The 27,551-nt window shown below is 41.4% G+C and overlaps 5 protein-coding genes across 13 annotated transcripts; all 5 read left to right on the top strand.

Moving 5' to 3' along the window:
* Positions 1-503: 503 nt before the first annotated feature.
* LOC125376140 lies at positions 504-2,190 on the top strand. Of its 2 annotated transcripts, XM_048387940.1 has the most exons (3): positions 504-1,107; positions 1,542-1,621; positions 1,798-2,182. In XM_048387940.1, the coding sequence occupies exons 1-3, from the start codon at positions 1,083-1,085 to the stop codon at positions 2,065-2,067; spliced, it is 375 nt and encodes a 124-aa protein (XP_048243897.1). In that variant the 5' UTR covers positions 504-1,082; the 3' UTR covers positions 2,068-2,182. The 2 variants fall into 2 exon arrangements, with proteins under 2 accessions (XP_048243897.1, XP_048243896.1); XM_048387939.1 differs by lacking the exon at positions 504-1,107 and having other exon boundaries at positions 1,392-1,621; positions 1,798-2,190.
* Positions 2,191-4,205: 2,015 nt separating this feature from the next.
* Positions 4,206-9,666, top strand: LOC125376031. Of its 4 annotated transcripts, XM_048387288.1 has the most exons (5): positions 4,206-4,838; positions 5,273-5,352; positions 8,468-8,569; positions 9,004-9,083; positions 9,260-9,666. In XM_048387288.1, exons 3-5 carry the CDS (start codon positions 8,545-8,547, stop codon positions 9,527-9,529), a joined length of 375 nt encoding a protein of 124 aa, XP_048243245.1. In that variant the 5' UTR covers positions 4,206-4,838; positions 5,273-5,352; positions 8,468-8,544; the 3' UTR covers positions 9,530-9,666. The 4 variants fall into 4 exon arrangements, with proteins under 4 accessions (XP_048243245.1, XP_048243246.1, XP_048243244.1 ...); XM_048387289.1 differs by lacking the exons at positions 8,468-8,569; positions 9,004-9,083; positions 9,260-9,666 and adding an exon at positions 5,529-5,913 and having other exon boundaries at positions 4,238-4,838; XM_048387287.1 differs by lacking the exons at positions 4,206-4,838; positions 8,468-8,569; positions 9,004-9,083; positions 9,260-9,666 and adding an exon at positions 5,529-5,920 and having other exon boundaries at positions 5,123-5,352.
* Positions 9,667-13,844: 4,178 nt separating this feature from the next.
* On the top strand, positions 13,845-18,694 carry LOC125376267. Of its 3 annotated transcripts, XM_048388354.1 has the most exons (3): positions 17,268-17,607; positions 18,042-18,121; positions 18,298-18,692. In XM_048388354.1, the coding sequence occupies exons 1-3, from the start codon at positions 17,583-17,585 to the stop codon at positions 18,565-18,567; spliced, it is 375 nt and encodes a 124-aa protein (XP_048244311.1). In that variant the 5' UTR covers positions 17,268-17,582; the 3' UTR covers positions 18,568-18,692. The 3 variants fall into 3 exon arrangements, 2 of the variants coding, with proteins under 2 accessions (XP_048244311.1, XP_048244310.1); XR_007219125.1 differs by lacking the exons at positions 17,268-17,607; positions 18,298-18,692 and adding an exon at positions 13,845-14,051 and having other exon boundaries at positions 18,042-18,235; XM_048388353.1 differs by lacking the exon at positions 17,268-17,607 and having other exon boundaries at positions 17,627-18,121; positions 18,298-18,694.
* Positions 18,695-20,882: 2,188 nt separating this feature from the next.
* On the top strand, positions 20,883-22,136 carry LOC125376168. 2 transcript variants are annotated; one of them, XM_048388020.1, is made up of 3 exons: positions 20,883-21,168; positions 21,603-21,682; positions 21,859-22,136. In XM_048388020.1, exons 1-3 carry the CDS (start codon positions 21,144-21,146, stop codon positions 22,126-22,128), a joined length of 375 nt encoding a protein of 124 aa, XP_048243977.1. In that variant the 5' UTR covers positions 20,883-21,143; the 3' UTR covers positions 22,129-22,136. The 2 variants fall into 2 exon arrangements, with proteins under 2 accessions (XP_048243977.1, XP_048243976.1); XM_048388019.1 differs by lacking the exon at positions 20,883-21,168 and having other exon boundaries at positions 21,190-21,682.
* A 1,488-nt stretch (positions 22,137-23,624) lies between these two features.
* On the top strand, positions 23,625-25,844 carry LOC124129341. Of its 2 annotated transcripts, XM_048387933.1 has the most exons (3): positions 23,625-24,762; positions 25,197-25,276; positions 25,453-25,837. In XM_048387933.1, the coding sequence occupies exons 1-3, from the start codon at positions 24,738-24,740 to the stop codon at positions 25,720-25,722; spliced, it is 375 nt and encodes a 124-aa protein (XP_048243890.1). In that variant the 5' UTR covers positions 23,625-24,737; the 3' UTR covers positions 25,723-25,837. The 2 variants fall into 2 exon arrangements, with proteins under 2 accessions (XP_048243890.1, XP_048243889.1); XM_048387932.1 differs by lacking the exon at positions 23,625-24,762 and having other exon boundaries at positions 24,982-25,276; positions 25,453-25,844.
* Positions 25,845-27,551: the final 1,707 nt, after the last annotated feature.

The following is a 27,551-nucleotide window of genomic DNA, read 5'->3' as shown; positions in this document are numbered from 1 at the left end:
CTGGCATTCTACAAAAATACCTAAATGATACAAGGGGTCTGAATTCTACCCCTGTACGTCCACATCAAGGTTTTCAAAATGGGACGGTCAATAGGATTTCTCTGACTGTGAGTGTGTGGGTGGCTAGGATTTTTTCAGAAAAAAATATATTGTCTCCAAAGTTGATTGAAAACTAAATATGCTTCCATCTGTTGGACAAAAAGAACATGTCGGCCACCAAAAATACGTTGTTGCAAGGTGGGTTTTTGAAAAATGTTTTATTTAGGCTCATAGTTTATATTAACTGATTTTGCATTTGTAGCTGAAAAATATCTAGTCTCCATACAAAATCCAACGTCGCCCACTCCCCCTTCCAAAGGAACATGAAATGGTCGGCCCCTCAGGCCTAGTGTAGTAAAAACCAATATGCTTGTCATTTATCTTTCTCTCCTATTAGCTATTTTCTGTGGTCGTCGTGTTTCCAGATTAGAAATCAAACAAAATAAGAACTGTTGCTGCACACGTTGGAAAATACCAGTACCATTTAACTTTTATTTTATCCCTGTAGGCATGGGAATAATTCCCAAATCCCACTTGGATTATCAGAGATGTGCATTCTTACTAGCCTGCTAGCCCGTGTCAGTTTGTCGAATGTAAAAGGTATTGTGAAGGCTAGTATAATAGAGGGTCGTTATATGGTATCGCTATTCGGCCTAGCAAACGTTTAAGGTTAATGTCCATATCAAAGTGAACAAAGTTCACCCTGTTTCGGGTAATGGAGGCACGAAAAACACCCAGTTTCACCTGCACAATTTTTTCAAACTCTGAACTGATGTAGGCAACGTCTCAGTTGCAAGATACAACTTAATACCGGTGTTCAGACGAAATAAACCCGGCAGTTTTCACCCTTGGCAATGCCATAAGGCTTTACCACGCCGGAAGCTGGCGATGAGCCTCGTTCTGACTCATCGAACTCCGTAACGTAGTTACCGTTGCCGTTATCGACGTCCCTTCTGTTTTCAACAGAAAAACGATCGCTTTTGCTCCGCTGACCTCTACGTTTCGCTCACTGCTGTATCATTCCAAGTGTGTCTTCTTCCAAGATGAATACAAGGCTTCACATTCAAGGTATTTAAGATCACAATTATTCCACTTAACAGTATTAACATGCTAAATTAGACGTGAAATTGGTCGTTGTTAGGCAGCATTATCGGGACTGAAGATGGCGGCCGCCATTTGCAATTGTCATAACTGGAAATGTTAGATTGTAAACTTGACATGTGGTTCTCAGATGAAACCTGTTCGTACATTATAGTGTCGGGCGATGTTGTACAGATGTAAGATAACCCGTATTCCGTGAAAGGCAGCTGTTTGGCCAATTTTATTGGTTAAATGTCGTCTTGCAGTACAGCCCGTAACCCTACATACACTTGGACTTCGAGGTGTCAAAGGGCCGAGGTCGAGTGGCATACTGTAGCTGTCAGAAGTCATGAATTGTGATTTTTTGAACGTAGCCGTCGGCGTACATTTAACTGAGGCTAGCTTTCGTTTTTCTTTTTCAGCTCGGGAGGACATAATTCGCTATTATGGCACTCCTGCGGCTGTGAGTTTGTGGCCGTCTCAGGATGAGGAGTCCGACTGTGTATGTAGTTTTACATGCCCACCCTATAAATTCTTCCGTCTAGTATAGCTGATTTGTTGCACATTAAGTCTGCCCAGTCCCTATAATAAAGTGTGATTCGTTTTCTTTGCAAAAGTATCCCGTATTTCTGTCTCACTTGACTTCCTTTGTCCCTCCCTCCACCCCTCGATGTGTAGCGTTCCCTGGCTGTGTCCCCTTCCCGTTGTCCCGACCCCCTGAGCGTTTTCACTCCGTTCTGGGCCCGCCCTGTCTACGGTGAGACGCTCCCCGCCCCCGTCACCATCAACCACGCCGCTTACTATCCTGCCCCAAGTGACGACGATGACAGTGACTACTGGGTGTACGAGGACGAGGACGACCACAGCTTTGTGGATGACAGAGAGATTCATCCCCTTAGAAAGGCGCTGACGAGAGCGGCTGCCTTCTTTAGGAAGATCTTCTCTTAGACTCCTTATCCTTTTAATGTCTGAATGTGTGCAAGTGAGTGAATGAATGAGCAGGTGTGTATGTATGTATGTATGTATGTATGTATGTATGTATGTATGTATGTATGTATGTATGTATGTATGTATGTATGTATGTATGTATGTATGTATGTATGTATGTGTGCGTTTGTGTGAGAGTAAATATAAGTTTGAATGAACATGCATGTGTGTGTATGTATATGTGTGTGAGAAAGAGAGACTGAATGAATATGTATGTTTGTGTGTGTGTGTGTGTATTGTGTGCGTGTGTGAGAGTAAATGAAAGATTGAATCGGCATGTCTGTCTGTCTGTCTGTATGCATGTATGTGTGTGTATTTGTGTGTGAGTAAATATAAGTTTGAATGAACATGCATGTGTGTGTATGTATATGTATATGTGTGTGAGAAAGAGAGACTGAATGAATATGTATGTTTGTGTGTGTGTGTGTATTGTGTGCGTGTGTGAGAGTAAATGAAAGATTGAATCGGCATGTCTGTCTGTCTGTCTGTATGCATGTATGTGTGTGTATTTGTGTGTGAGTATGAGAGAGTGAATGAGCATGTATGTATAATAATGTGTGTATGTATGTTTGTATGTGTGAGAGGGAGAGTGTATGTATGTTAGAGGTGAGGGTTAGAGTGAATGAACGAGCATACATGTATGAGAGAGAGAGAGAGAGAGAGAGAGAGAGAGAGAGAGAGAGAGAGAGAGAGAGAGAGAGAGAGAGAGAGAGACTACCATTCCATATACCCGCTCTTAGCGTATTTTTGGCGTATTTTTAGGCTCACAGTCTTGGCCCAACTTTCAGTTTCCTTTCGGCAAACCTCTTGGCTTATTAGCATGGCACAAGACCATACTTTCTATACAATTTTGCCAGTTTTTGGATCTCCCTTGAGGCATATTACTTTCGACTTTCGGTCATCTGAATAAATGTTTCTGTAATGTATACACAAGTCGTCTGTTTTCTCTACAGTGTTTCTTCCTTACAGCTTATAATATATGGGCGACAGCAGCATCGCAATATTGGCCAAATCCCAAGATTTCCGAACATGAGACATAAATTCATATGGATATTGTTAAAAAGTGAATGCTGCCTCTATATTGCTGTGCTGCTGTGTCCCAATTTCATGATCTGCACTTAGCAGAAGATTTCTAAATAGGTGGGGTTACCTTAAGATCAGACACTTCTAAATGTTTATGTGGCGACAATTGTGACACGGGATATTCTCCGAGGACAGCTCTCTGATATTTTGTTATCTGGAATAAACTTTATATTCCAATATAATAGCTAATCGTTTCTAATGTAACAATAATTGTGGCTTCCTTTATAAAGGAGTGCGAATCGAGAATTGCCTTTCTTCTCTAAAACACAAGTGTCGCCACATGGGATATATTACGAGCACTTCACCCAACTAATAGCAGTAGTCGGACAAGGGATTGAGAGTGATCTCCCTTCGCCTCAGTCAATATTGGATTCCACTCGTCTCATCACCTCACTGCTGGTCTTTTGGCCCGTGGTCTTCAGAAATTGCAGAGGGCATGCTTTTATACATAGGCCGAGGCCAGGCGCAAGTAGAAAGCCTATATTGACACCCACTTGTATGCAAGAGTAGATTAATATATATATATGCCGTAATATTCGTATCTGGCATTCTACAAAAATACCTAAATGATACAAGGGGTCTGAATTCTACCCCTGTACGTCCACATCAAGGTTTTCAAAATGGGACGGTCAATAGGATTTCTCTGACTGTGAGTGTGTGGGTGGCTAGGATTTTTTCAGAAAAAAATATATTGTCTCCAAAGTTGATTGAAAACTAAATATGCTTCCATCTGTTGGACAAAAAGAACATGTCGGCCACCAAAAATACGTTGTTGCAAGGTGGGTTTTTGAAAAATGTTTTATTTAGGCTCATAGTTTATATTAACTGATTTTGCATTTGTAGCTGAAAAATATCTAGTCTCCATACAAAATCCAACGTCGCCCACTCCCCCTTCCAAAGGAACATGAAATGGTCGGCCCCTCAGGCCCAGTGTAGTAAAAACCAATATGCTTGTCATTTATCTTTCTCTCCTATTAGCTATTTTCTTTTGTCGTCGTGTTTCCAGATTAGAAATCAAACCAAATAAGAACTGTCGCTGCACACGTTGGAAAATACCAGTACCATTTAACTTTTATTTTATCCCTGTAGGCTTGGGAATAATTCCCAAATCCCACTTGGATTATCAGAGATGTGCATTCTTACTAGCCTGCTAGCCCGTGTCAGTTTGTCGAATGTAAAAGGTATTGTGAAGGCTAGTATAATAGAGGGTCGTTATATGGTATCGCTATTCGGCCTAGCAAACGTTTAAGGTTAATGTCCATATCAAAGTGAACAAAGTTCACCCTGTTTCGGGTAATGGAGGCACGAAAAACACCCAGTTTCACCTGCACAATTTTTTCAAACTCTGAACTGATGTAGGCAACGTCTCAGTTGCAAGATACAACTTAATACCGGTGTTCAGACGAAATAAACCCGGCAGTTTTCACCCTTGGCAATGCCATAAGGCTTTACCACGCCGGAAGCTGGCGATGAGCCTCGTTCTGACTCATCGAACTCCGTAACGTAGTTACCGTTGCCGTTATCGACGTCCCTTCTGTTTTCAACAGAAAAACGATCGCTTTTGCTCCGCTGACCTCTACGTTTCGCTCACTGCTGTATCATTCCAAGTGTGTCTTCTTCCAAGATGAATACAAGGCTTCACATTCAAGGTATTTAAGATCACAATTATTCCACTTAACAGTATTAACATGCTAAATTAGACGTGAAATTGGTCGTTGTTAGGCAGCATTATCGGGACTGAAGATGGCGGCCGCCATTTGCAATTGTCATAACTGGAAATGTTAGATTGTAAACTTGACATGTGGTTCTCAGATGAAACCTGTTCGTACATTATAGTGTCGGGCGATGTTGTACAGATGTAAGATAACCCGTATTCCGTGAAAGGCAGCTGTTTGGCCAATTTTATTGGTTAAATGTCGTCTTGCAGTACAGCCCGTAACCCTACATACACTTGGACTTCGAGGTGTCAAAGGGCCGAGGTCGAGTGGCATACTGTAGCTGTCAGAAGTCATGAATTGTGATTTTTTGAACGTAGCCGTCGGCGTACATTTAACTGAGGCTAGCTTTCGTTTTTCTTTTTCAGCTCGGGAGGACATAATTCGCTATTATGGCACTCCTGCGGCTGTGAGTTTGTGGCCGTCTCAGGATGAGGAGTCCGACTGTGTATGTAGTTTTACATGCCCACCCTATAAATTCTTCCGTCTAGTATAGCTGATTTGTTGCACATTAAGTCTGCCCAGTCCCTATAATAAAGTGTGATTCGTTTTCTTTGCAAAAGTATCCCGTATTTCTGTCTCACTTGACTTCCTTTGTCCCTCCCTCCACCCCTCGATGTGTAGCGTTCCCTGGCTGTGTCCCCTTCCCGTTGTCCCGACCCCCTGAGCGTTTTCACTCCGTTCTGGGCCCGCCCTGTCTACGGTGAGACGCTCCCCGCCCCCGTCACCATCAACCACGCCGCTTACTATCCTGCCCCAAGTGACGACGATGACAGTGACTACTGGGTGTACGAGGACGAGGACGACCACAGCTTTGTGGATGACAGAGAGATTCATCCCCTTAGAAAGGCGCTGACGAGAGCGGCTGCCTTCTTTAGGAAGATCTTCTCTTAGACTCCTTATCCTTTTAATGTCTGAATGTGTGCAAGTGAGTGAATGAATGAGCAGGTGTGTATGTATGTATGTATGTATGTATGTATGTATGTATGTATGTATGTATGTATGTATGTATGTATGTATGTATGTATGTATGTATGTATGTATGTATGTATGTGTGCGTTTGTGTGAGAGTAAATATAAGTTTGAATGAACATGCATGTGTGTGTATGTATATGTGTGTGAGAAAGAGAGACTGAATGAATATGTATGTTTGTGTGTGTGTGTGTGTATTGTGTGCGTGTGTGAGAGTAAATGAAAGATTGAATCGGCATGTCTGTCTGTCTGTCTGTATGCATGTATGTGTGTGTATTTGTGTGTGAGTAAATATAAGTTTGAATGAACATGCATGTGTGTGTATGTATATGTATATGTGTGTGAGAAAGAGAGACTGAATGAATATGTATGTTTGTGTGTGTGTGTGTATTGTGTGCGTGTGTGAGAGTAAATGAAAGATTGAATCGGCATGTCTGTCTGTCTGTCTGTATGCATGTATGTGTGTGTATTTGTGTGTGAGTATGAGAGAGTGAATGAGCATGTATGTATAATAATGTGTGTATGTATGTTTGTATGTGTGAGAGGGAGAGTGTATGTATGTTAGAGGTGAGGGTTAGAGTGAATGAACGAGCATACATGTATGAGAGAGAGAGAGAGAGAGAGAGAGAGAGAGAGAGAGAGAGAGAGAGAGAGAGAGAGAGAGAGAGAGAGAGACTACCATTCCATATACCCGCTCTTAGCGTATTTTTGGCGTATTTTTAGGCTCACAGTCTTGGCCCAACTTTCAGTTTCCTTTCGGCAAACCTCTTGGCTTATTAGCATGGCACAAGACCATACTTTCTATACAATTTTGCCAGTTTTTGGATCTCCCTTGAGGCATATTACTTTCGACTTTCGGTCATCTGAATAAATGTTTCTGTAATGTATACACAAGTCGTCTGTTTTCTCTACAGTGTTTCTTCCTTACAGCTTATAATATATGGGCGACAGCAGCATCGCAATATTGGCCAAATCCCAAGATTTCCGAACATGAGACATAAATTCATATGGATATTGTTAAAAAGTGAATGCTGCCTCTATATTGCTGTGCTGCTGTGTCCCAATTTCATGATCTGCACTTAGCAGAAGATTTCTAAATAGGTGGGGTTACCTTAAGATCAGACACTTCTAAATGTTTATGTGGCGACAATTGTGACACGGGATATTCTCCGAGGACAGCTCTCTGATATTTTGTTATCTGGAATAAACTTTATATTCCAATATAATAGCTAATCGTTTCTAATGTAACAATAATTGTGGCTTCCTTTATAAAGGAGTGCGAATCGAGAATTGCCTTTCTTCTCTAAAACACAAGTGTCGCCACATGGGATATATTACGAGCACTTCACCCAACTAATAGCAGTAGTCGGACAAGGGATTGAGAGTGATCTCCCTTCGCCTCAGTCAATATTGGATTCCACTCGTCTCATCACCTCACTGCTGGTCTTTTGGCCCGTGGTCTTCAGAAATTGCAGAGGGCATGCTTTTATACATAGGCCGAGGCCAGGCGCAAGTAGAAAGCCTATATTGACACCCACTTGTATGCAAGAGTAGATTAATATATATATATGCCGTAATATTCGTATCTGGCATTCTACAAAAATACCTAAATGATACAAGGGGTCTGAATTCTACCCCTGTACGTCCACATCAAGGTTTTCAAAATGGGACGGTCAATAGGATTTCTCTGACTGTGAGTGTGTGGGTGGCTAGGATTTTTTCAGAAAAAAATATATTGTCTCCAAAGTTGATTGAAAACTAAATATGCTTCCATCTGTTGGACAAAAAGAACATGTCGGCCACCAAAAATACGTTGTTGCAAGGTGGGTTTTTGAAAAATGTTTTATTTAGGCTCATAGTTTATATTAACTGATTTTGCATTTGTAGCTGAAAAATATCTAGTCTCCATACAAAATCCAACGTCGCCCACTCCCCCTTCCAAAGGAACATGAAATGGTCGGCCCCTCAGGCCCAGTGTAGTAAAAACCAATATGCTTGTCATTTATCTTTCTCTCCTATTAGCTATTTTCTTTTGTCGTCGTGTTTCCAGATTAGAAATCAAACCAAATAAGAACTGTCGCTGCACACGTTGGAAAATACCAGTACCATTTAACTTTTATTTTATCCCTGTAGGCTTGGGAATAATTCCCAAATCCCACTTGGATTATCAGAGATGTGCATTCTTACTAGCCTGCTAGCCCGTGTCAGTTTGTCGAATGTAAAAGGTATTGTGAAGGCTAGTATAATAGAGGGTCGTTATATGGTATCGCTATTCGGCCTAGCAAACGTTTAAGGTTAATGTCCATATCAAAGTGAACAAAATTCACCCTGTTTCAGGTAATGGAGGCACGAAAAACACCCAGTTTCACCTGCACAATTTTTTCAAACTCTGAACTGATGTAGGCAACGTTTCAGTTGTAAGATACAACTTAATACCGGTGTTCAGACGAAATAAACCCGGCAGTTTTCACCCTTGGCAATGTCATTAGGCTTTACCACGCCGGAAGCTGGCGATGAGCCTCGTTCTGACTCATCGAACTCCGTAACGTAGTTACCGTTGCCGTTATCGACGTCCCTTCTGTTTTCAACAGAAAAACGATCGCTTTTGCTCCGCAGACCTCTACGTTTCGCTCACTGCTGTATCATTCCAAGTGTGTCTTCTTCCAAGATGAATACAAGGCTTCACATTCAAGGTATTTAAGATCATAATTATTCCACTTAACAGTATTAACATGCTAAATTAGACGTGAAATTGGTCGTTGTTAGGCAGCAGTATCGGGACTGAAGATGGCGGCCGCCATTTGCAATTGTCATAACTGAAAATGTTAGATTGTAAACTTGACATGTGGTTCTCAGATGAAACCTGTTCGTACATTATAGTGTCGGGCGATGTTGTACAGATGTAAGATAACCCGTATTCCGTGAAAGGCAGCTGTTTGGCCCATTTTATTGGTTAAATGTCGTCTTGCAGTACAGCCCGTAACCCTACATACACTTGGACTTCGAGGTGTCAAAGGGCCGAGGTCGAGTGGCATACTGTAGCTGTCAGAAGTCATGAATTGTGATTTTTTGAACGTAGCCGTCGGCGTACATTTAACTGAGGCTAGCTTTCGTTTTTCTTTTTCAGCTCGGGAGGACATAATTCGCTATTATGGCACTCCTGCGGCTGTGAGTTTGTGGCCGTCTCAGGATGAGGAGTCCGACTGTGTATGTAGTTTTACATGCCCACCCTATAAATTCTTCCGTCTAGTATAGCTGATTTGTTGCACATTAAGTCTGCCCAGTCCCTATAATAAAGTGTGATTCGTTTTCTTTGCAAAAGTATCCCGTAATTCTGTCTCACTTGACTTCCTTTGTCCCTCCCTCCACCCCTCGATGTGTAGCGTTCCCTGGCTGTGTCCCCTTCCCGTTGTCCCGACCCCCTGAGCGTTTTCACTCCGTTCTGGGCCCGCCCTGTCTACGGTGAGACGCTCCCCGCCCCCGTCACCATCAACCACGCCGCTTACTATCCTGCCCCAAGTGACGACGATGACAGTGACTACTGGGTGTACGAGGACGAGGACGACCACAGCTTTGTGGATGGCAGAGAGATTCATCCCCTTAGAAAGGCGCTGACGAGAGCGGCTGCCTTCTTTAGGAAGATCTTCTCTTAGACTCCTTATCCTTTTAATGTCTGAATGTGTGCAAGTGAGTGAATGAATGAGCAGGTGTGTATGTATGTATGTATGTATGTATGTATGTATGTATGTATGTATGTATGTATGTATGTATGTATGTATGTATGTATGTATGTATGTGTGAGAGTAAATATAAGTTTGAATGAACATGCATGTGTGTGTATGTATATGTGTGTGAGAAAGAGAGACTGAATGAATATGTATGTTTGTGTGTGTGTGTGTGTGTGTGTGTATTGTGTGCGTGTGTGAGAGTAAATGAAAGATTGAATCGGCATGTCTGTCTGTCTGTCTGTATGCATGTATGTGTGTGTATTTGTGTGTGAGTGTGAGAGAGTGAATGAGCATGTATGTATAATAATGTGTGTATTGTTATAGAAGTCCAAAATAAACAGAAATTGTAATCAGAGTACATTTAGTAAACCTTGTCTATCGTAAGAGTCACCTATCTTCGTTATAACACGATCTATCTGCAAATGTCCATTCACAATTTTCATATTAAAGCAAATAATAAGATTATAGTATCATAGATAATTACCTGGAAATGAACTTCATCTATCTGAATCAACTTTGTGGGTCATGTTCACTGTTGATAGCTATGTTTATCTATCACTGAACGTTGGCGCGAGCAGCACTTGTCAGGCATGACCTGATTACCACTGTGTGTCACTACGCTATTTACATCCATGAATAATATATCTACTGTTATCATTATGCACTATTATTGTACAGGTTGATGCATTCCATGTTACCATGTTTGTTCACTGTTTGGATTCATGATGTATTTTGAGTGATAAGAACAGTGTTTGTCAGGGACTATTTCTTGTATACACTCTTGCATCGTGGCTATTTTTAGACAGTAAGTTGACATTTGATCTAGATAAACAATGACCTAATACACTGGTTATTGAAGATTTTCCAATAACTTTCTTGCTCTAAAATGTTTCAAAGTATATTTCACTTTGGATATTAATGATAATTACACTTGATCTCACTGAATAACTAATTTGATCTGTTTGACATTTCTGAGGTTACGGTGACCTGTCAATTATGTTTACGCTTGGCATAGTGACTGTTTATAACTTGGATGTCCGTTTTCACACCAAAGTCATAGATTCATGATAAAGTATTTTCCTGCAGTCTAATCTAGATTTGCAATATTCAGACACATAGAGGACAACATATACGTTCCCATATTCCTTGCATTTGTACCTGCAATATGACAGTCGTTCTGTGTTATGACATTTCATTGCCGACAGTTCTAGGCAATATTGACAATCTGTTGTCCGTTTCTCTGTTAATAATTGCCGAGTATTTTAATGAATCGTGTTACTGTCCAAATTATTAAAGGACATATAGGACTACATCAATACTTGGAATGAGGGCATATTTTCTCCTATAGGCCTATATTGTCAATGGTCTTAGCGTACGTTTGACGTCTGTCAAACTGTCCTCCCAGTCGCTTGGTCTGAACCTATCCTTGTCCTAAATATCATTGTATCAGATATTAGCACAAATTCTGTTTGTTCAACATGTTCGATCTATTCGGACACTTTGTACAGTATAAGGACAATACCAATTGATAAAAGAAACTGATTGTTTTGTAAATTTCACTTGTAACGGAGATTACCACCAACCAAGATGGCGGCCACTGACGCTACGTTGGCGTAAAGATATTGTCCATTTAATTATAACAAATTGTCTCCATGTCCTGATTATTTCTACTGTGTCCTAATTGTATTCGGTCAAATAGGACAAAACAAGGACATTTTGTAATCACTTACTTGTGTTGGAAATGACATTACCTATGCCATGCTTGTGATATGAAAGCCATCCAGCTTGTGTTCTGATTGGCTAAGAAAGGTCACATGACCTGTTAATGATGCCTATAAATACGATCACGGGTCAAGGTCTGACACACCTCCACTTATCATTCACTACCACTAGGTACACCTTTTGATACATTTTTAGGCCAAATTTAGAAGAAATCTCTTGACATTTTATTACTTATAATAACATTTTCTCAAAACAATTAAGCTAATATAACTTAATATTATTACTTCTTTGGAGACTGAGCCCTGTTAATAAAATCTAATAGACTTAATAGTAGCTGATCAAAACTGGGGGTATTTATTGGCATCATTTTTCATCACATTGTTAATAATTTGTGTCCACATTGTTGACATTTAAAACCAAAATTAAACATAAAGTTTGTAAACGCCATTACAAACTTGGACTGCTAAACTTCATCTTTGCTTGTGTTATTTGTGTTTTCACTAGCACCCTAAGGGTGTTACAGTATGTATGTTTGTATGTGTGAGAGGGAGAGTGTATGTATGTTAGAGGTGAGGGTTAGAGTGAATGAACGAGCATACATGTATGAGAGAGAGAGAGAGAGAGAGAGAGAGAGAAGAGAGAGAGAGAGAGAGAGAGAGAGAGAGAGAGAGAGAGAGAGAGAGAGAGAGAGAGAGAGAGAGACTACCATTCCATATACCCGCTCTTAGCGTATTTTGGGCGTATTTTTAGGCTCACAGTTTTGGCCCAACTTTCAGCTTCCTTTCGGCAAACCTCTTGGCTTATTAGCATGGCACAAGACCATACTTTCTATACAATTTTGGCCCGTTTTTGGATCTCCCTTGAGGCATATTACTTTCGACTTTCGGTCATCTGAATAAATGTTTCTGTAATGTATACACAAGTCGTCTGTTTTCTCTACAGTGTTTCTTCCTTACAGCTAATAATATATGGGCGACAGCAGCATCGCAATATTGGCCAAATCCCAAGATTTCCGAACATGAGACATAAATTCATATGGATATTGTTAAAAAGTGAATGCTGCCTCTATATTGCTGTGCTGCTGTGTCCCAATTTCATGATCTGCACTTAGCAGAAGATTTCTAAATAGGTGGGGTTACCTTAAGATCAGACACTTCTAAATGTTTATGTGGCGACAATTGTGACACGGGATATTCTCCGAGGACAGCTCTCTGATACTTTGTTATCTGGAATAAATTTTATATTCCAATATAATAGCTAATCGTTTCTAATGTAACAATAATTGTGGCTTCCTTTATAAAGGAGTGCGAATCGAGAATTGCCTTTCTTCTCTAAAACACAAGTGTCGCCACATGAGATATATTACGAGCACTTCACCCAACTAATAGCAGTAGTCGGACAAGGGATTGAGAGTGATCTCCCTTCGCCTCAGTCAATATTGGATTCCACTCGTCTCATCACCTCACTGCTGGTCTTTTGGCCCGTGGTCTTCAGAAATTGCAGAGGGCATGCTTTTATACATAGGCCGAGGCCAGGCGCAAGTAGAAAGCCTATATTGACACCCACTTGTATGCAAGAGTAGATTAATATATATATATATATGACGTAATATTCGTATCTGGCATTCTACAAAAATACCTAAATGATACAAGGGGTCTGAATTCTACCCCTGTACGTCCACATCAAGGTTTTCAAAATGGGACGGTCAATAGGATTTCTCTGACTGTGAGTGTGTGGGTGGCTAGGATTTTTTCAGAAAAAAATATATTGTCTCCAAAGTTGATTGAAAACTAAATATGCTTCCATCTGTTGGACAAAAAGAACATGTCGGCCACCAAAAATACGTTGTTGCAAGGTGGGTTTTTGAAAAATGTTTTATTTAGGCTCATAGTTTATATTAACTGATTTTGCATTTGTAGCTGAAAAATATCTAGTCTCCATACAAAATCCAACGTCGCCCACTCCCCCTTCCAAAGGAACATGAAATGGTCGGCCCCTCAGGCCTAGTGTAGTAAAAACCAATATGCTTGTCATTTATCTTTCTCTCCTATTAGCTATTTTCTGTGGTCGTCGTGTTTCCAGATTAGAAATCAAACCAAATAAGAACTGTCGCTGCACACGTTGGAAAATACCAGTACCATTGAACTTTTATTTTATCCCTGTAGGCTTGGGAATAATTCCCAAATCCCACTTGGATTATCAGAGATGTGCATTCTTACTAGCCTGCTAGCCCGTGTCAGTTTGTCGAATGTAAAAGGTATTGTGAAGGCTAGTATAATAGAGGGTCGTTATATGGTATCGCTATTCGGCATAGCAAACGTTTAAGGTTAATGTCCATCTCATAGTGAACAAAATTCACCCTGTTTCGGGTAATGGAGGCACGAAAAACACCCAGTTTCACCTGCACAATTTTTTCAAACTCTGAACTGATGTAGGCAACGTTTCAGTTGTAAGATACAACTTAATACCGGTGTTCAGACGAAATAAACCCGGCAGTTTTCACCCTTGGCAATGCCATTAGGCTTTACCACTCCGGAAGCTGGCGATGAGCCTCGTTCTGACTCATCGAACTCCGTAACGTAGTTACCGTTGCCGTTATCGACGTCCCTTCTGTTTTCAACAGAAAAACGATCGCTTTTGCTCCGCTGACCTCTACGTTTCGCTCACTGCTGTATCATTCCAAGTGTGTCTTCTTCCAAGATGAATACAAGGCTTCACATTCAAGGTATTTAAGATCACAATTATTCCACTTAACAGTATTAAGATGTTAAATTAGACGTGAAATTGGTCGTTGTTAGGCAGCATTATCGGGACTGAAGATGGCGGCCGCCATTTGCAATTGTCATAACTGAAAATGTTAGATTGTAAACTTGACATGTGGTTCTCAGATGAAACCTGTTCGTACATTATAGTGTCGGGCGATGTTGTACAGATGTAAGATAACCCGTATTCCGTGAAAGGCAGCTGTTTGGCCCATTTTATTGGTTAAATGTTGTCTTGCAGTACAGCCCGTAACCCTACATACACTTGGACTTCGAGGTGTCAAAGGGCCGAGGTCGAGTGGCATACTGTAGCTGTCAGAAGTCATGAATTGTGATTTTTTGAACGTAGCCGTCGGCGTACATTTAACTGAGGCTAGCTTTCGTTTTTCTTTTTCAGCTCGGGAGGACATAATTCGCTATTATGGCACTCCTGCGGCTGTGAGTTTGTGGCCGTCTCAGGATGAGGAAAAAGAAGTCCGACTGTGTATGTAGTTTTACATGCCCACCCTATAAATTCTTCCGTCTAGTATAGCTGATTTGTTGCACATTAAGTCTGCCCAGTCCCTATAATAAAGTGTGATTCGTTTTCTTTGCAAAAGTATCCCGTATTTCTGTCTCACTTGACTTCCTTTGTCCCTCCCTCCACCCCTCGATGTGTAGCGTTCCCTGGCTGTGTCCCCTTCCCGTTGTCCCGACCCCCTGAGCGTTTTCACTCCGTTCTGGGCCCGCCCTGTCTACGGTGAGACGCTCCCCGCCCCCGTCACCATCAACCACGCCGCTTACTATCCTGCCCCAAGTGACGACGATGACAGTGACTACTGGGTGTACGAGGACGAGGACGACCACAGCTTTGTGGATGACAGAGAGATTCATCCCCTTAGAAAGGCGCTGACGAGAGCGGCTGCCTTCTTTAGGAAGATCTTCTCTTAGACTCCTTATCCTTTTAATGTCTGAATGTGTGCAAGTGAGTGAATGAATGAGCAGGTGTGTATGTATGTATGTATGTATGTATGTATGTATGTATGTATGTATGTATGTATGTATGTATGTATGTATGTATGTATGTATGTATGTATGTATGTATGTATGTATGTATGTATGTATGTGTGCGTTTGTGTGAGAGTAAATATAAGTTTGAATGAACATGCATGTGTGTGTATGTATATGTGTGTGAGAAAGAGAGACTGAATGAATATGTATGTTTGTGTGTGTGTGTGTGTGTGTGTATTGTGTGCGTGTGTGAGAGTAAATGAAAGATTGAATCGGCATGTCTGTCTGTCTGTCTGTATGCATGTATGTGTGTGTATTTGTGTGTGAGTGTGAGAGAGTGAATGAGCATGTATGTATAATAATGTGTGTATGTATGTTTGTATGTGTGAGAGGGAGAGTGGATGCATGTTAGAGGTGAGGGTTAGAGTGAATGAACGAGCATACATGTATGAGAGAGAGAGAGAGAGAGAGAGAGAGAGAGAGAGAGAGAGAGAGAGAGAGAGACTACCATTCCATATACCCGCTCTTAGCGTATTTTTGGCGTATTTTTAGGCTCACAGTTTTGGCCCAACTTTCAGCTTCCTTTCGGCAAACCTCTTGGCTTATTAGCATGGCACAAGACCATACTTTCTATACAATTTTGGCCCTTTTTTGGATCTCCCTTGAGACATATTACTTTCGACTTTCGGTCATCTGAATAAATGTTTCTGTAATGTATACACAAGTCGTCTGTTTTCTCTACAGTGTTTCTTCCTTACAGCTAATAATATATGGGCGACAGCAGCATCGCAATATTGGCCAAATCCCAAGATTTCCGAACATGAGACATAAATTCATATGGATATTGTTAAAAAGTGATTGCTGCCTCTATATTGCTGTGCTGCTGTGTCCCAATTTCATGATCTGCACTTAGCAGAAGATTTCTAAATAGGTGGGGTTACCTTAAGATCAGACACTTCTAAATGTTTATGTGGCGACAATTGTGACACGGGATATTCTCCGAGGACAGCTCTCTGATACTTTGTTATCTGGAATAAATTTTATATTCCAATATAATAGCTAATCGTTTCTAATGTAACAATAATTGTGGCTTCCTTTATAAAGGAGTGCGAATCGAGAATTGCCTTTCTTCTCTAAAACACAAGTGTCGCCACATGGGATATATTACGAGCACTTCACCCAACTAATAGCAGTAGTCGGACAAGGGATTGAGAGTGATCTCCCTTCGCCTCAGTCAATATTGGATTCCACTCGTCTCATCACCTCACTGCTGGTGTTTTGGCCCGTGGTCTTCAGAAATTGCAGAGGGCATGCTTTTATACATAGGCCGAGGCCAGGCGCAAGTAGAAAGCCTATATTGACACCCACTTGTATGCAAGAGTAGATTAATATATATATATATATATGACGTAATATTCGTATCTGGCATTCTACAAAAATACCTAAATGATACAAGGGGTCTGAATTCTACCCCTGTACGTCCACATCAAGGTTTTCAAAATGGGACGGTCAATAGGATTTCTCTGACTGTGAGTGTGTGGGTGGCTAGGATTCTTTCAGAAAAAAATATATTGTCTCCAAAGTTGATTGAAAACTAAATATGCTTCCATCTGTTGGACAAAAAGAACATGTCGGCCACCAAAAATACGTTGTTGCAAGGTGGATTTTTGAAAAATGTTTTATTTAGGCTCATAGTTTATATTAACTGATTTTGCATTTGTAGCTGCAAAATATCTAGTCTCCATACAAAATCCAACGTCGCCCACTCCCCCTTCCAAAGGAACATGAAATGGTCGGCCCCTCAGGCCTAGTGTAGTAAAAACCAATATGCTTGTCATTTATCTTTCTCTCCTATTAGCTATTTTCTGTGGTCGTCGTGTTTCCAGATTAGAAATCAAACCAAATAAGAACTGTCGCTGCACACGTTGGAAAATACCAGTACCATTGAACTTTTATTTTATCCCTGTAGGCTTGGGAATAATTCCCAAATCCCACTTGGATTATCAGAGATGTGCATTCTTACTAGCCTGCTAGCCCGTGTCAGTTTGTCGAATGTAAAAGGTATTGTGAAGGCTAGTATAATAGAGGGTCGTTATATGGTATCGCTATTCGGCATAGCAAACGTTTAAGGTTAATGTCCATCTCATAGTGAACAAAATTCACCCTGTTTCGGGTAATGGAGGCACAAAAAACACCCAGTTTCACCTGCACAATTTTTTCAAACTCTGAACTGATGTAGGCAACGTTTCAGTTGTAAGATACAACTTAATACCGGTGTTCAGACGAAATAAACCCGGCAGTTTTCACCCTTGGCAATGCCATTAGGCTTTACCACGCCGGAAGCTGGCGATGAGCCTCGTTCTGACTCATCGAACTCCGTAACGTAGTTACCGTTGCCGTTATCGACGTCCCTTCTGTTTTCAACAGAAAAACGATCGCTTTTGCTCCGCTGACCTCTACGTTTCGCTCACTGCTGTATCATTCCAAGTGTGTCTTCTTCCAAGATGAATACAAGGCTTCACATTCAAGGTATTTAAGATCACAATTATTCCACTTAACAGTATTAAGATGTTAAATTAGACGTGAAATTGGTCGTTGTTAGGCAGCAGTATCGGGACTGAAGATGGCGGCCGCCATTTGCAATTGTCATAACTGAAAATGTTAGATTGTAAACTTGACATGTGGTTCTCAGATGAAACCTGTTCGTACATTATAGTGTCGGGCGATGTTGTACAGATGTAAGATAACCCGTATTCCGTGAAAGGCAGCTGTTTGGCCCATTTTATTGGTTAAATGTTGTCTTGCAGTACAGCCCGTAACCCTACATACACTTGGACTTCGAGGTGTCAAAGGGCCGAGGTCGAGTGGCATACTGTAGCTGTCAGAAGTCATGAATTGTGATTTTTTGAACGTAGCCGTCGGCGTACATTTAACTGAGGCTAGCTTTCGTTTTTCTTTTTCAGCTCGGGAGGACATAATTCGCTATTATGGCACTCCTGCGGCTGTGAGTTTGTGGCCGTCTCAGGATGAGGAGTCCGACTGTGTATGTAGTTTTACATGCCCACCCTATAAATTCTTCCGTCTAGTATAGCTGATTTGTTGCACATTAAGTCTGCCCAGTCCCTATAATAAAGTGTGATTCGTTTTCTTTGCAAAAGTATCCCGTATTTCTGTCTCACTTGACTTCCTTTGTCCCTCCCTCCACCCCTCGATGTGTAGCGTTCCCTGGCTGTGTCCCCTTCCCGTTGTCCCGACCCCCTGAGCGTTTTCACTCCGTTCTGGGCCCGCCCTGTCTACGGTGAGACGCTCCCCGCCCCCGTCACCATCAACCACGCCGCTTACTATCCTGCCCCAAGTGACGACGATGACAGTGACTACTGGGTGTACGAGGACGAGGACGACCACAGCTTTTTGGATGACAGAGAGATTCATCCCCTTAGAAAGGCGCTGACGAGAGCGGCTGCCTTCTTTAGGAAGATCTTCTCTTAGACTCCTTATCCTTTTAATGTCTGAATGTGTGCAAGTGAGTGAATGAATGAGCAGGTGTGTATGTATGTATGTATGTATGTATGTATGTATGTATGTATGTATGTATGTATGTATGTATGTATGTATGTATGTATGTATGTATGTATGTATGTATGTATGTATGTGTGAGAGTAAATATAAGTTTGAATGAACATGCATGTGTGTGTATGTATATGTGTGTGAGAAAGAGAGACTGAATGAATATGTATGTTTGTGTGTGTGTGTGTGTGTGTGTGTGTATTGTGTGCGTGTGTGAGAGTAAATGAAAGATTGAATCGGCATGTCTGTCTGTCTGTCTGTATGCATGTATGTGTGTGTATTTGTGTGTGAGTGTGAGAGAGTGAATGAGCATGTATGTATAATAATGTGTGTATGTATGTTTGTATGTGTGAGAGGGAGAGTGGATGCATGTTAGAGGTGAGGGTTAGAGTGAATGAACGAGCATACATGTATGAGAGAGAGAGAGAGAGAGAGAGAGAGAGAGAGAGAGAGAGAGAGAGAGAGAGAGAGAGAGAGAGAGAGAGAGAGAGAGAGAGACTACCATTCCATATACCCGCTCTTAGCGTATTTTTGGCGTATTTTTAGGCTCACAGTTTTGGCCCAACTTTCAGCTTCCTTTCGGCAAACCTCTTGGCTTATTAGCATGGCACAAGACCATACTTTCTATACAATTTTGGCCCGTTTTTGGATCTCCCTTGAGGCATATTACTTTCGACTTTCGGTCATCTGAATAAATGTTTCTGTAATGTATACACAAGTCGTCTGTTTTCTCTACAGTGTTTCTTTCTTACAGCTAATAATATATGGGCGACAGCAGCATCGCAATATTGGCCAAATCCCAAGATTTCCGAACATGAGACATAAATTCATATGGATATTGCTAAAAAGTGAATGCTGCCTCTATATTGCTGTGCTGCTGTGTCCCAATTTCATGATCTGCACTTAGCAGAAGATTTCTAAATAGGTGGGGTTACCTTAAGATCAGACACTTCTAAATGTTTATGTGGCGACAATTGTGACACGGGATATTCTCCGAGGACAGCTCTCTGATACTTTGTTATCTGGAATAAATTTTATATTCCAATATAATAGCTAATCGTTTCTAATGTAACAATAATTGTGGCTTCCTTTATAAAGGAGTGCGAATCGAGAATTGCTTTTCTTCTCTAAAACACAAGTGTCGCCACATGGGATATATTACGAGCACTTCACCCAACTAATAGCAGTAGTCGGACAAGGGATTGAGAGTGATCTCCCTTCGCCTCAGTCAATATTGGATTCCACTCGTCTCATCACCTCACTGCTGGTCTTTTGGCCCGTGGTCTTCAGAAATTGCAGAGGGCATGCTTTTATACATAGGCCGAGGCCAGGCGCAAGTAGAAAGCCTATATTGACACCCACTTGTATGCAAGAGTAGATTAATATATATATATATATATGACGTAATATTCGTATCTGGCATTCTACAAAAATACCTAAATGATACAAGGGGTCTGAATTCTACCCCTGTACGTCCACATCAAGGTTTTCAAAATGGGACGGTCAATAGGATTTCTCTGACTGTGAGTGTGTGGGTGGCTAGGATTTTTTCAGAAAAAAATATATTGTCTCCAAAGTTGATTGAAAACTAAATATGCTTCCATCTGTTGGACAAAAAGAACATGTCGGCCACCAAAAATACGTTGTTGCAAGGTGGGTTTTTGAAAAATGTTTTATTTAGGCTCATAGTTTATATTAACTGATTTTGCATTTGTAGCTGAAAAATATCTAGTCTCCATACAAAATCCAACGTCGCCCACTCCCCCTTCCAAAGGAACATGAAATGGTCGGCCCCTCAGGCCTAGTGTAGTAAAAACCAATATGCTTGTCATTTATCTTTCTCTCCTATTAGCTATTTTCTGTGGTCGTCGTGTTTCCAGATTAGAAATCAAACCAAATAAGAACTGTCGCTGCACACGTTGGAAAATACCAGTACCATTGAACTTTTATTTTATCCCTGTAGGCTTGGGAATAATTCCCAAATCCCACTTGGATTATCAGAGATGTGCATTCTTACTAGCCTGCTAGCCCGTGTCAGTTTGTCGAATGTAAAAGGTATTGTGAAGGCTAGTATAATAGAGGGTCGTTATATGGTATCGCTATTCGGCATAGCAAACGTTTAAGGTTAATGTCCATCTCATAGTGAACAAAATTCACCCTGTTTCGGGTAATGGAGGCACGAAAAACACCCAGTTTCACCTGCACAATTGTTTCAAACTCTGAACTGATGTAGGCAACGTTTCAGTTGTAAGATACAACTTAATACCGGTGTTCAGACGAAATAAACCCGGCAGTTTTCACCCTTGGCAATGTCATTAGGCTTTACCACGCCGGAAGCTGGCGATGAGCCTCGTTCTGACTCATCGAACTCCGTAACGTAGTTACCGTTGCCGTTATCGACGTCCCTTCTGTTTTCAACAGAAAAACGATCGCTTTTGCTCCGCTGACCTCTACGTTTCGCTCACTGCTGTATCATTCCAAGTGTGTCTTCTTCCAAGATGAATACAAGGCTTCACATTCAAGGTATTTAAGATCACAATTATTCCACTTAACAGTATTAAGATGTTAAATTAGACGTGAAATTGGTCGTTGTTAGGCAGCAGTATCGGGACTGAAGATGGCGGCCGCCATTTGCAATTGTCATAACTGAAAATGTTAGATTGTAAACTTGACATGTGGTTCTCAGATGAAACCTGTTCGTACATTATAGTGTCGGGCGATGTTGTACAGATGTAAGATAACCCGTATTCCGTGAAAGGCAGCTGTTTGGCCCATTTTATTGGTTAAATGTCGTCTTGCAGCACAGCCCGTAACCCTACATACACTTGGACTTCGAGGTGTCAAAGGGCCGAGGTCGAGTGGCATACTGTAGCTGTCAGAAGTCATGAATTGTGATTTTTTGAACGTAGCCGTCGGCGTACATTTAACTGAGGCTAGCTTTCGTTTTTCTTTTTCAGCTCGGGAGGACATAATTCGCTATTATGGCACTCCTGCGGCTGTGAGTTTGTGGCCGTCTCAGGATGAGGAGTCCGACTGTGTATGTAGTTTTACATGCCCACCCTATAAATTCTTCCGTCTAGTATAGCTGATTTGTTGCACATTAAGTCTGCCCAGTCCCTATAATAAAGTGTGATTCGTTTTCTTTGCAAAAGTATCCCGTATTTCTGTCTCACTTGACTTCCTTTGTCCCTCCCTCCACCCCTCGATGTGTAGCGTTCCCTGGCTGTGTCCCCTTCCCGTTGTCCCGACCCCCTGAGCGTTTTCACTCCGTTCTGGGCCCGCCCTGTCTACGGTGAGACGCTCCCCGCCCCCGTCACCATCAACCACGCCGCTTACTATCCTGCCCCAAGTGACGACGATGACAGTGACTACTGGGTGTACGAGGACGAGGACGACCACAGCTTTGTGGATGACAGAGAGATTCATCCCCTTAGAAAGGCGCTGACGAGAGCGGCTGCCTTCTTTAGGAAGATCTTCTCTTAGACTCCTTATCCTTTTAATATAATGTCTGAATGTGTGCAAGTGAGTGAATGAATGAGCAGGTGTGTATGTATGTATGTATGTATGTATGTATGTATGTATGTATGTATGTATGTATGTATGTATGTATGTATGTATGTATGTATGTATGTATGTATGTATGTATGTATGTGTGCGTTTGTGTGAGAGTAAATATAAGTTTGAATGAACATGCATGTGTGTGTATGTATAAGTGTGTGAGAAAGAGAGACTGAATGAATATGTATGTTTGTGTGTGTGTGTGTGTGTGTGTGTGTATTGTGTGCGTGTGTGAGAGTAAATGAAAGATTGAATCGGCATGTCTGTCTGTCTGTCTGTATGCATGTATGTGTGTGTATTTGTGTGTGAGTGTGAGAGAGTGAATGAGCATGTATGTATAATAATGTGTGTATGTATGTTTGTATGTGTGAGAGGGAGAGTGGATGTATGTTAGAGGTGAGGGTTAGAGTGAATGAACGAGCATACATGTATGAGAGAGAGAGAGAGAGAGAGAGAAGAGAGAGAGAGAGAGAGAGAGAGAGAGAGAGAGAGAGAGAGAGAGAGAGAGAGAGAGAGAGAGAGAGAGACTACCATTCCATATACCCGCTCTTAGCGTATTTTGGGCGTATTTTTAGGCTCACAGTTTTGGCCCAACTTTCAGCTTCCTTTCGGCAAACCTCTTGGCTTATTAGCATGGCACAAGACCATACTTTCTATACAATTTTGGCCCGTTTTTGGATCTCCCTTGAGGCATATTACTTTCGACTTTCGGTCATCTGAATAAATGTTTCTGTAATGTATACACAAGTCGTCTGTTTTCTCTACAGTGTTTCTTCCTTACAGCTAATAATATATGGGCGACAGCAGCATCGCAATATTGGCCAAATCCCAAGATTTCCGAACATGAGACATAAATTCATATGGATATTGTTAAAAAGTGAATGCTGCCTCTATATTGCTGTGCTGCTGTGTCCCAATTTCATGATCTGCACTTAGCAGAAGATTTCTAAATAGGTGGGGTTACCTTAAGATCAGACACTTCTAAATGTTTATGTGGCGACAATTGTGACACGGGATATTCTCCGAGGACAGCTCTCTGATACCTTGTTATCTGGAGTAAATTTTATATTCCAATATAATAGCTAATCGTTTCTAATGTAACAATAATTGTGGCTTCCTTTATAAAGGAGTGCGAATCGAGAATTGCCTTTCTTCTCTAAAACACAAGTGTCGCCACATGGGATATATTACGAGCACTTCACCCAACTAATAGCAGTAGTCGGACAAGGGATGAGAGTGATCTCCCTTCGCCTCAGTCAATATTGGATTCCACTCGTCTTATCACCTCACTGCTGGTCTTTTGGCCCGTGGTCTTCAGAAATTGCAGAGGGCATGCTTTTATACATAGGCCGAGGCCAGGCGCAAGTAGAAAGCCTATATTGACACCCACTTGTATGCAAGAGTAGATTAATATATATATATATATATATATATATGACGTAATATTCGTATCTGGCATTCTACAAAAATACCTAAATGATACAAGGGGTCTGAATTCTACCCCTGTACGTCCACATCAAGGTTTTCAAAATGGGACGGTCAATAGGATTTCTCTGACTGTGAGTGTGTGGGTGGCTAGGATTTTTTCAGAAAAAAATATATTGTCTCCAAAGTTGATTGAAAACTAAATATGCTTCCATCTGTTGGACAAAAAGAACATGTCGGCCACCAAAAATACGTTGTTGCAAGGTGGGTTTTTGAAAAATGTTTTATTTAGGCTCATAGTTTATATTAACTGATTTTGCATTTGTAGCTGCAAAATATCTAGTCTCCATACAAAATCCAACGTCGCCCACTCCCCCTTCCAAAGGAACATGAAATGGTCGGCCCCTCAGGCCTAGTGTAGTAAAAACCAATATGCTTGTCATTTATCTTTCTCTCCTATTAGCTATTTTCTGTGGTCGTCGTGTTTCCAGATTAGAAATCAAACCAAATAAGAACTGTCGCTGCACACGTTGGAAAATACCAGTACCATTGAACTTTTATTTTATCCCTGTAGGCTTGGGAATAATTCCCAAATCCCACTTGGATTATCAGAGATGTGCATTCTTACTAGCCTGCTAGCCCGTGTCAGTTTGTCGAATGTAAAAGGTATTGTGAAGGCTAGTATAATAGAGGGTCGTTATATGGTATCGCTATTCGGCATAGCAAACGTTTAAGGTTAATGTCCATCTCATAGTGAACAAAATTCACCCTGTTTCGGGTAATGGAGGCACGAAAAACACCCAGTTTCACCTGCACAATTTTTTCAAACTCTGAACTGATGTAGGCAACGTTTCAGTTGTAAGATACAACTTAATACCGGTGTTCAGACGAAATAAACCCGGCAGTTTTCACCCTTGGCAATGCCATTAGGCTTTACCACGCCGGAAGCTGGCGATGAGCCTCGTTCTGACTCATCGAACTCCGTAACGTAGTTACCGTTGCCGTTATCGACGTCCCTTCTGTTTTCAACAGAAAAACGATCGCTTTTGCTCCGCTGACCTCTACGTTTCGCTCACTGCTGTATCATTCCAAGTGTGTCTTCTTCCAAGATGAATACAAGGCTTCACATTCAAGGTATTTAAGATCACAATTATTCCACTTAACAGTATTAAGATGTTAAATTAGACGTGAAATTGGTCGTTGTTAGGCAGCAGTATCGGGACTGAAGATGGCGGCCGCCATTTGCAATTGTCATAACTGAAAATGTTAGATTGTAAACTTGACATGTGGTTCTCAGATGAAACCTGTTCGTACATCATAGTGTCGGGCGATGTTGTACAGATGTAAGATAACCCGTATTCCGTGAAAGGCAGCTGTTTGGCCCATTTTATTGGTTAAATGTCGTCTTGCAGCACAGCCCGTAACCCTACATACACTTGGACTTCGAGGTGTCAAAGGGCCGAGGTCGAGTGGCATACTGTAGCTGTCAGAAGTCATGAATTGTGATTTTTTGAACGTAGCCGTCGGCGTACATTTAACTGAGGCTAGCTTTCGTTTTTCTTTTTCAGCTCGGGAGGACATAATTCGCTATTATGGCACTCCTGCGGCTGTGAGTTTGTGGCCGTCTCAGGATGAGGAGTCCGACTGTGTATGTAGTTTTACATGCCCACCCTATAAATTCTTCCGTCTAGTATAGCTGATTTGTTGCATATTAAGTCTGCCCAGTCCCTATAATAAAGTGTGATTCGTTTTCTTTGCAAAAGTATCCCGTATTTCTGTCTCACTTGACTTCCTTTGTCCCTCCCTCCACCCCTCGATGTGTAGCGTTCCCTGGCTGTGTCCCCTTCCCGTTGTCCCGACCCCCTGAGCGTTTTCACTCCGTTCTGGGCCCGCCCTGTCTACGGTGAGACGCTCCCCGCCCCCGTCACCATCAACCACGCCGCTTACTATCCTGCCCCAAGTGACGACGATGACAGTGACTACTGGGTGTACGAGGACGAGGACGACCACAGCTTTGTGGATGACAGAGAGATTCATCCCCTTAGAAAGGCGCTGACGAGAGCGGCTGCCTTCTTTAGGAAGATCTTCTCTTAGACTCCTTATCCTTTTAATGTCTGAATGTGTGCAAGTGAGTGAATGAATGAGCAGGTGTGTATGTATGTATGTATGTATGTATGTATGTATGTATGTATGTATGTATGTATGTATGTATGTATGTATGTATGTATGTATGTATGTATGTATGTATGTATGTATGTATGTATGTATGTGTGCGTTTGTGTGAGAGTAAATATAAGTTTGAATGAACATGCATGTGTGTGTATGTATAAGTGTGTGAGAAAGAGAGACTGAATGAATATGTATGTTTGTGTGTGTGTGTGTGTATTGTGTGCGTGTGTGAGAGTAAATGAAAGATTGAATCGGCATGTCTGTCTGTCTGTCTGTATGCATGTATGTGTGTGTATTTGTGTGTGAGTGTGAGAGAGTGAATGAGCATGTATGTATAATAATGTGTGTATGTATGTTTGTATGTGTGAGAGGGAGAGTGTATGTATGTTAGAGGTGAGGGTTAGAGTGAATGAACGAGCATACATGTATGAGAGAGAGAGAGAGAGAGAGAGAGAGAGAGAGAGAGAGAGAGAGAGAGAGAGAGAGACTACCATTCCATATACCCGCTCTTAGCGTATTTTTGGCGTATTTTTAGACTCACAGTTTTGGCCCAACTTTCAGTTTCCTTTCGGCAAACCTCTTGGCTTATTAGCATGGCACAAGACCATACTTTCTATACAATTTTGGCCCTTTTTTGGATCTCCCTTGAGGCATATTACTTTCGACTTTCGGTCATCTGAATAAATGTTTCTGTAATGTATACACAAGTCGTCTGTTTTCTCTACAGTGTTTCTTCCTTACAGCTAATAATATATGGGCGACAGCAGCATCGCAATATTGGCCAAATCCCAAGATTTCCGAACATGAGACATAAATTCATATGGATATTGTTAAAAAGTGAATGCTGCCTCTATATTGCTGTGCTGCTGTGTCCCAATTTCATGATCTGCACTTAGCAGAAGATTTCTAAATAGGTGGGGTTACCTTAAGATCAGACACTTCTAAATGTTTATGTGGCGACAATTGTGACACGGGATATTCTCCGAGGACAGCTCTCTGATACTTTGTTATCTGGAATAAATTTTATATTCCAATATAATAGCTAATCGTTTCTAATGTAACAATAATTGTGGCTTCCTTTATAAAGGAGTGCGAATCGAGAATTGCCTTTCTTCTCTAAAACACAAGTGTCGCCACATGGGATATATTACGAGCACTTCACCCAACTAATAGCAGTAGTCGGACAAGGGATTGAGAGTGATCTCCCTTCGCCTCAGTCAATATTGGATTCCACTCGTCTTATCACCTTACTGCTGGTCTTTTGGCCCGTGGTCTTCAGAAATTGCAGAGGGCATGCTTTTATACATAGGCCGAGGCCAGGCGCAAGTAGAAAGCCTATATTGACACCCACTTGTATGCAAGAGTAGATTAATATATATATATATATATATATGACGTAATATTCGTATCTGGCATTCTACAAAAATACCTAAATGATACAAGGGGTCTGAATTCTACCCCTGTACGTCCACATCAAGGTTTTCAAAATGGGACGGTCAATAGGATTTCTCTGACTGTGAGTGTGTGGGTGGCTAGGATTTTTTCAGAAAAAAATATATTGTCTCCAAAGTTGATTGAAAACTAAATATGCTTCCATCTGTTGGACAAAAAGAACATGTCGGCCACCAAAAATACGTTGTTGCAAGGTGGGTTTTTGAAAAATGTTTTATTTAGGCTCATAGTTTATATTAACTGATTTTGCATTTGTAGCTGAAAAATATCTAGTCTCCATACAAAATCCAACGTCGCCCACT

This window comes from Haliotis rufescens, unplaced genomic scaffold (genome assembly GCF_023055435.1).
Source record: "Haliotis rufescens isolate VD_foot unplaced genomic scaffold, xgHalRufe1.0.p SCAF_7, whole genome shotgun sequence".
Classification (NCBI taxonomy): domain Eukaryota; kingdom Metazoa; phylum Mollusca; class Gastropoda; order Lepetellida; family Haliotidae; genus Haliotis; species Haliotis rufescens.
The sequence above is the reverse complement of the archived record's forward strand: the minus strand, read 5'-3'. Positions and strand labels throughout refer to the sequence as shown.

Bases quoted from the DNA above. Each gene is read 5' to 3' on its own strand.
- LOC125376140 (XM_048387939.1), top strand. From the start codon at position 1,469: ATGAATTGTGATTTTTTGAACGTAGCCGTCGGCGTACATTTAACTGAG. The intron at 1,622-1,797 runs GTATGTAGTTTT...CTCGATGTGTAG, and splicing joins AGGATGAGGAGTCCGACTGT to CGTTCCCTGGCTGTGTCCCC.
- LOC125376031 (XM_048387286.1), top strand. From the start codon at position 8,931: ATGAATTGTGATTTTTTGAACGTAGCCGTCGGCGTACATTTAACTGAG. The intron at 9,084-9,259 runs GTATGTAGTTTT...CTCGATGTGTAG, and splicing joins AGGATGAGGAGTCCGACTGT to CGTTCCCTGGCTGTGTCCCC.
- LOC125376267 (XM_048388353.1), top strand. From the start codon at position 17,969: ATGAATTGTGATTTTTTGAACGTAGCCGTCGGCGTACATTTAACTGAG. The intron at 18,122-18,297 runs GTATGTAGTTTT...CTCGATGTGTAG, and splicing joins AGGATGAGGAGTCCGACTGT to CGTTCCCTGGCTGTGTCCCC.
- LOC125376168 (XM_048388019.1), top strand. From the start codon at position 21,530: ATGAATTGTGATTTTTTGAACGTAGCCGTCGGCGTACATTTAACTGAG. The intron at 21,683-21,858 runs GTATGTAGTTTT...CTCGATGTGTAG, and splicing joins AGGATGAGGAGTCCGACTGT to CGTTCCCTGGCTGTGTCCCC.
- LOC124129341 (XM_048387932.1), top strand. From the start codon at position 25,124: ATGAATTGTGATTTTTTGAACGTAGCCGTCGGCGTACATTTAACTGAG. The intron at 25,277-25,452 runs GTATGTAGTTTT...CTCGATGTGTAG, and splicing joins AGGATGAGGAGTCCGACTGT to CGTTCCCTGGCTGTGTCCCC.